The sequence below is a fragment of the Pteropus vampyrus genome, unplaced genomic scaffold (assembly GCF_000151845.1).
Source record: "Pteropus vampyrus isolate Shadow unplaced genomic scaffold, Pvam_2.0 Scaffold144, whole genome shotgun sequence".
NCBI lineage: Eukaryota > Metazoa > Chordata > Mammalia > Chiroptera > Pteropodidae > Pteropus > Pteropus vampyrus.
Window position 1 is genome coordinate 2,307,662 of NW_011888925.1, and position 7,527 is coordinate 2,315,188.

General features: G+C 51.3%; 1 protein-coding gene across 1 annotated transcript in view; it reads right to left on the reverse strand.

Annotated features, from left to right (window-relative positions):
* Positions 1-7,452, reverse strand: part of RASGRP2 (RAS guanyl releasing protein 2) — an 11,851-nt gene extending 4,399 nt beyond the window's left edge. The window contains exons 1-9 of the mRNA XM_023535837.1: positions 7,383-7,452; positions 6,928-7,059; positions 6,033-6,183; positions 5,691-5,864; positions 5,408-5,524; positions 4,089-4,370; positions 3,208-3,285; positions 2,869-2,991; positions 2,456-2,571 (exon numbers count right to left, since the gene is read on the reverse strand). Of these exons, the coding sequence (XP_023391605.1) occupies positions 2,456-2,571; positions 2,869-2,991; positions 3,208-3,285; positions 4,089-4,370; positions 5,408-5,524; positions 5,691-5,864; positions 6,033-6,119 (977 nt within the window). The 5' untranslated portion in view covers positions 6,120-6,183; positions 6,928-7,059; positions 7,383-7,452. The remainder of the gene's footprint in view (positions 1-2,455; positions 2,572-2,868; positions 2,992-3,207; positions 3,286-4,088; positions 4,371-5,407; positions 5,525-5,690; positions 5,865-6,032; positions 6,184-6,927; positions 7,060-7,382) is intronic.
* Positions 7,453-7,527: the final 75 nt, after the last annotated feature.

Below are 7,527 nucleotides of genomic sequence, written 5' to 3' on the forward strand. Positions count from 1 at the left end.
TAATGATAGTTCCTACACCTCAGGGGGGTTTATTGCACATGAAGCATTGACAACAGTGTCTGTGTAGTTAATAGGTCCCAGGCTACCAGGAGCTATTTCTGTCAGGACTGGTTCTTGCTGGGAACTCCCACCTACTGTATCTGGGGTTCCGTGATGTGATCCAGGTGGTCCCTCAAATCAATGGGGCATTGGGACAACTGGCCAGTTAGAACACAAGATAAGCCTGGATTTCTACTGTGCATGAAAACTAAATTCCCACTGAATTGAAAACACTAATGTAAAAAATAAAAATTATCAAAGCATTGGAAAATGTATAAGAGAATAATTTTGTAATCTTGGGGTCGGGGGGGGGTGAGGGTCTTCCTACACGTAGCACAAATCTAAGAAGCCATAAAGGAAAAGACTGACATTTTGAGCACACAAAAAATTTTTTTAAACTTTATATGGGAAAAGACAACATAAATGACAGACAGGGAGAAAATATTTGCCAACACATTCAACAGGAAAGAGTTAATATCCATTAACAGAAATTCTAAAAAATCAATGAGAAAAAGACCAACAACCCAGTGGAATAATGGACAAAGACTATGAATAGGCAATTAACAGAAGAAATATAAGTGGCCAATAAACATATGAAAAGATATCCTACCCCCACTAGTATTAAAGAAATGTGAATTTTAACCAAGACACCATTTGCCAATTAGACTGGCAAAATTGTAAAGCTTATTATAGCATCCACTCTTGGCAAGGAAGTTGGGAAATGGGCACTCATTTGCTGCTGATGGGGGTGCAAGCTGGCACAACCTTGCCTGAGGTCACTTTGGCAGTCTCTCTCCTAATTTAGAATGTGCATATTTTTTGATCCAATTATCCCACTTCTAGGAATTTCTCCTACAGAATCAGTGGCCTGAGTGCATCTCTACAAAGATGTTCACAGCAGCCTGCTGTATATTAATAGCAAAAAACCGGGAAGAGTACACGTCCATCAGCAGGAGAAGGGTGAAGTAAAGGATGGCCCAGCCTCACCGTGGAATACTCCGAAGCTGTTCTAAAGAAGGAGGTAGTTCCGCATGAACTGGTGTGCAAAGATGTCCATGATAAAGGTTTAAGTGAAAAACAAAAGCAAAAAAAGCCAGGCGTGCGGTGCCATCAGGACAGTGACGACAACATCAACAACAACAAAACAAAACAAAATACTGAAAACCGTACTGCCACAAATACCTAGGTGCTGGTTAAAATAGATCAAAAATCGCTTTAAATGCATAGGTGAGTTTGCAAGAATTGGAAGCCCCCAAGTTCCAGAGATAGAAAGGGAGCTTCAAGCTGAGGCAGTGAGTTGGAGCCAGACACTGCGCAGCTGCCCCAGGAGAAGTTGCTGGTCTCCTCCTGGTGAGCCAGGTGCTGGGTTTTGATACCCAACAAGGGGCCTGCAGGTGGCGGGGAGTTAAGGCTGAGACGTCTGCATGAAGCTGGGGCCTCAAAGGCCGCCAAGGGCTGCATCCTCATTGAAAGTGTGGCCTGAAAAATAATCCACCCACGAACTCAAGGAGATAAATGGAACTCTGTCTCAACTCTGGGTGGAGAAAGCAAGTACAATAAACACCACGGGCAGAGCTAAATTTATGCTATAATCCTGTTTGTCCATAACACGAACACAGGCAACAAAATCTATATCGATTTATACATGCATGGGGAAAAAAGACTGGAAGGATACACACACTGCCAGACCAGGAACATTTCTAACGGCGTTACTAAGGGCATAACCTTTACCGATGGAAAAGGAGCAAGAGAACTTTCCACTTCTTACTTTATACCCTCTGTTCACCACAACTCTATTTTATAACCTGGATTTTTTTTTTTTTAATCAACCGGGGATTTTTGCAATATGGAAAAGAAAAACAGATTTTAAAAATATGGATTAACACGAAAAATAACTCGACCTGAGATAGACTATAAATTTTGATTGGAATTTCATCTTCTCAGCTGAATAGGGGTATGAACGTGGTTGCAGGGGACACACTTAACCTACTTCAGAGAACCAGCTGTTTGTCCAAATTGTCAGCTTGTGAATTGTTGATAAGCAAGTGGGTGCTGCTAATTGCAGGCCTTTCTTATCTACTCATTAAAACGAGCTACCCAGGAATTCAACTTGCCCACACTTTTTGCCAGCTGTGAACTCCACAAATAAAATGGAACTTGTGTAGCAATAGTCCTCAGGCCACAGTCTTTGTAAGATCCTAGTGGAGCCCGCATCTGTCTGAATGAGTGAGGTAACCTTGTGCCTCCGCAGCCGCAACCCCCCGCCCAATCACCAGACTAGGAGCCCCTCCCCACATTGGTGGCTTCCTCTGCCAAGATCATTTGGTCCAATGGCCTGATCTTGCACAAGAAGAAACTGAAACCCAAGAGGAAGTGAGCCTGCCTTCCCTCTCCCCCAGTCCCCAGCCCTCCTCACTGGTTCTGGTCCAAGTCCCCAAAGGCGCTGAGGTAAGGGAAGTTCCCACGGATGATCTGGAACTCTTCCTGTGAGATGTGGCCGTCTCCATCGACATCAAAGTTCCGGAACACAGACTGGAGGACACAGAGGGACACGTAGGGGCAGGAAGATAAAAGGATCCGTCCTGCCCACGTTCCCAGTTCATGTTACGAAGGGTGTCTCGAATGCTGGCGGCTGTCCATCTCCCCCACCATACCCCCACCCAACCCCACCCATCGGCTATGCCCATGCCTTCTGGAGACTGAGTGCTGGCCCATGACCATGGCACTAGTGGTGGCTTCCGAGGTGGTACCTGGCAAAACCCACCTTGATCGACCACTACGGACATAGCCCCTTACCCCTCAGGCTCCACAGCTGTCCGCTAGTCTCACCTCCACCATTTTCTCGATGTGTTCCACCATGAGTGCCTGATCCAGCTTGGGTTTGGCAGCTGCAGTCCACTCTTCCAGCACTGGGGCCCGGGGTGGTGGGGTGCAGCTCGTAGGGCTGGTGGGCTGTGGGAATGGTCAGGACTGAGCGAAGGCCAGAGGTGAGGGAGCCCCGGGCCCAGGGGAACAGAGAGGAGAAGGTCTGGGGGGAAGAAAGCCTGGACAACAAGCAGGACGGGTGAGGGAGCCGCTCCTGCCCTCACATCCTGGGCTTCTCAGGCAGGGGCGGAGGAGGGTAGGAAGAGGGTGGACGAGGTGGGGAAGCGGGGTTCTCTCCCTCACCGAGGACTTGGAGCGCGGCTCCCTCTGCAAGGACAGTTGGTAGAGCTCGTCTTCCGTCTGATACTGATCCAGAGACACCTGTGACACAGGTCTGATCACTCACCGGCCCCTGCTCTCTCAAGAGCACACCGCCCAAAACTCAAGGTCACACAGTTCCACCTGAAAGCTGCAGCTCAGCCCCAGGCCCAGTCCAGAAGCTCGACTCAGGACAAAGGACAGCTCAGAACACACCCCAGCAACCACATGCCAGCCTAGCACACAGACAAGAACCCAAGCTTGGCTCTAAACCTTGAGCATAACACACTGCCAAGATCTCAGTCAAGAATCCAGGTCAGAACCCAGCCTAGAGTTCTGAAATTCACCCACAACCTAGAACCCAACCTAGCATCCAGAATCCAGCTCAGATTTCAACCCTGATCTCAGTCCAGAGAATAGCTTAAGAATTCACTCTAAACCCAAAACCTAAGCCCCAGTCCAATGTCTAGAACCATATTCAAATCTACACTAGAACCCAACTCTAACTCTAAACCTCAAAACCAAGTCCAAGGTCAAGTCCAGAACCTCAGAGCTCAGGACCATGTTTAGAAACTATCCCTACATGCAGAATTCAGAGCTTGGCCCCAAACCTTGAACATGACCCACTGATAGGAACTCAACCCAGGGCCCAGGCCCAGCCTCAAGCCCACACATCAGCCTCGAGATCAGATCTCAGTCCACAGCCTACGTAATGCCTAGAATTCATCTCAGAGTTCACTACAAACCCTGGAGCCCAGTCCAGATCTCAATCTCTTGGCCAGAACCAAGAAGCCAAGGCCGAGCCCATGGCCTTGTGTAAAACCAGGACCGGGTGTGGGCGTCAACCCTGGCACCTGGCCCCTCACCGTGAGCAGGCTCAGCAGGTCAGGGTTGGCCTGCACTGGTGGCCGAAGGCTGGTCACCATGGCCAGCTCCTCCAGGATGCTGAAGAGCTGCTTCATCTTGGCCCCATTAAGTCGGGTCCGGGCAGGGTCCAGCCAGTCAGGCAATGCCAGCTGCAGGGCCACCAGGTCTTTGAGGTGCACGCCCAGGATGGGAAAACGGAAGCCCACACAGGCTGCCAGCCGGCGCCGGTAGTTGCCATAGTTGCCAGTGGCCGTCACTAATTCTGTCAGACCTTCCCAGAGCTGGGGGGCAGAGGGCAGAAGGTCACACACACACGCACACATACGCACACATCATTGGCTCAACCATCCTCCCCCGTCGGCCCTGAAAATGTAGGAGAGGATGAGGATCAGAGTCAAGGATGGGTAAAAGGTCAAAATCCTTCCTCGCTGTCCCCCAACACCGGTTCCCTTAGGCCCTGAGGATCAGAGTTCATAGGTCACAAATTCAAGGGAATACCCATTGCATCTGGCTTGGCCATAGATTATCATCAACATTTAACAGGAGAAGAAACTGAGGCTCAGGGAGGCAAAGCAGCACAGGACAATAATCTAGAAGAGTGTTCTTAGGTGTGTTGTTCATAACCGTCCAAACTGGAAAAACTCCAAATGTTCAAAAGTAGAGTAGATAGATGAATTGGAATGGACTGACAATAAAATATTAAACGGTACTAGAAATGAATGAATAAATTGCTCCACAGAACAGAAAGCGAGAATGAAAGATATAAAATAACATATACAACATGATTCCATTCATAGAAAGTTCAAAAACAGGCAACAAAAACCCCGCATTGTTTGGGATGCATTCACAGGTGGTAAAGCTAAGAAAAGCAAGGTCATCATTGTTACAAAAGTCATGACATTGGTTACCTCTGAAGGGGAGGGAGTTATGTTCTAAGGTGCTGGGAGCTTCAGGGGCTGGCAGTGTTCTATTTCTTGACCTGGGTGGTGGTTACACAGGTGTTTTTTTTATTTTTCTTTAAACTGTACATATGTTTTACATACTTTTCTATATGTATGTCACCCAATATGTTTAACGAAAGGAGAAAGCACGAGCTTTGGAGTCAGGCAGACCTGTGCACCCCCACTCTGTCGCTTTCATTGTGTAACCTGGGAAGAACATTTAATCCTTCCGAGCCTCAGTTTCCTCATAGGTCAAGTGAGAGCAGGGGGGCCCAGCGCTTGCCGCTGAGAGTTCCAAAGGAGGCCAGACCTGGGGAGGCCAGCCCAGGGCTTGGCGAGGCTGTTCCCCTGACCCCCCCACCCCCGGTCCCAAGCACCTTGATGGTCTCAGGGCTGACGTGGCTGTGGGTCTCCTTGAGGCGGGAGATGGAGCTGTGGCTCAGGCCCCCGACTACTGCCATCAGCGTGTTGAAGTTCTGCAGCTGTAGCAGCTTCTGGGAGACAAAGTGAGACGGGGCGGGGGGCCACTGAGCGGACCCAGAATTTGGCACGGATTTTCTGGAGAGGAGGCAGTGGTTTCATGGAAAGGAGGGAGGACTCAGCACACTAGCAATTGGGGAGGAAGGGGCGGGGCAGGAAGGGTGGGGGAGGGGTGGGCACCTCTGCCACGTGGACGAAGTGCTTGATAACCAGGGCCCGCTGTGGGGCCGTGGGCTTGCTGAGAATCATGAGCTGCACCCACTGTGACACACTGTTGAAGAGGGAGATGAATCGCTCCAGGACAGGGTTGTCCACGGTGCAGCCGTGAGTCACGAAACTGTGATAGTCCTGGAACTGGGGGCAGGCGTGGCCTCAGCACCCTGTGGGCTCCTCTCCTCACCCACGGCAACTCCTCCCCTCCAGCCACCCGCCCTGTGACCCCACCTATCCCAGAGACCCTGCCTCTCCTGGGAACCCCTCCCAGCCCATACTCCACCCCTGACCAAAGGCCCTCGGCCGCACCAGGATCTTGCAGAATGAGCGATACTCCAGGTAAGTGAGATGCTCCGCCAGCTCCATGGGCTCCAGGTGGTCGAACAACAGGGACATCTTGCGCTTTTTCTGTCCCACGGGGTTCCGCTGGGTCACCTGCCGCTTCCACTTGTATGTGGGGCTGGGGGAGCAGGGGCAGTGAGCCCTTTGCTGGAAACGCCCCACACTCACGTAGACACGCCACTCGAGCTAACTGAGAACCTCCACGATGTCCCCAGTCCCAGAACTCCTGCAATCTCCCCCTTGTCATGTACTCTACACATGATTGTGGAAGACGTACTCTGTGCCAGGCACTGTGCTAGGCGCTGGGGGTACAGAGATGAGCAAGACACGGTTCCTGCCCCCGAGGAGCTCACAGGCTACTGAGGGAGACAGACACAGAAACAAACAATCATAAAACAGTGTGGCACGCGTACAGGTCTTCGCACAAAGTGCCACGTGGGAACAGAGGGGGGAACAAATTCTGCCCTGGAAGGGCCGGGGACTTCAGCGCCCACAGACATTTCACATTTGAGCTGAGCATGGTAACACAGAGAGTGGAGGGGAACAATGGTGAGCAGAGCATCGTGGTGGGAAAGGGCGCAGGGCCGGAGGATGGTGAGTGGACCCCTGCAGCTGCAGGATGAGGTGCATGGGATGGATGCTGGGCTGTGGAAGATGAGGCACAGATGCCAAGCTGGCCCAAGACTATGAGAGGCCTTAATCTCCAGCTGAGACATTTTGAAGGTGACAGAGAACCGTAGAAGGTTTTTAAGCAAGAGAGTGACATGACCCTCACTGACTCAATTCAACAAACATTTATTAAGAGCAGACAGTGCAGGGATGAAGAGTGCCCCCCCCCCCAGCCCCGAGCTCCCCCACGCACACGCTCTCAATGTCGATGAGGCTGCTGTGCCTCCGGTTCCCTTCTTGGTCCAGCAGAGCCTTCAGCTCCTTGATCTGCTCAGCGAGCTCATGGTTCAAGTCGAACTCTGCTGGGAATGCTGAGATCCAGTACCTGCAGGGGGTTGGGAGTCACCCAAGGCAGCCCTTCCCCCATCATTCCCTGGCGTAGTTCCCCATAAAGGGGGAAAGAGCCTCAAACTGTGGTGGTTCCTCTCTCCCAGCTCTGTCCTTCCCCACTTCCCATAAGCAGATCAGAAAACCCAGCCCAGGACCAGGAAGGGGCCTCTGGCAGCACACCCACCATGGACAGAGCCTGGGGCAAACCTGCCTGACCAACTCCCAGAACCGGGTCTTCCCACTCCTTCAGTCCAGTGTGAAACCTGAGAGATGGAAAGCAGAGGAAGGAGAGGACGGTGTCCCAGGAGGAAGACTCACCTGACCAAGTGGCATGTTTTCACCTGCAGCGAACTGGAGTTGTCCTTCCGGGATTGTTGGTAAGTGAAGGAGAGTTAAGGAAAACCAAGATGCAGCCTAACTCTAGAAAGGCAGGCAAATGATGGGGCCTGATTCTAGGAGACAT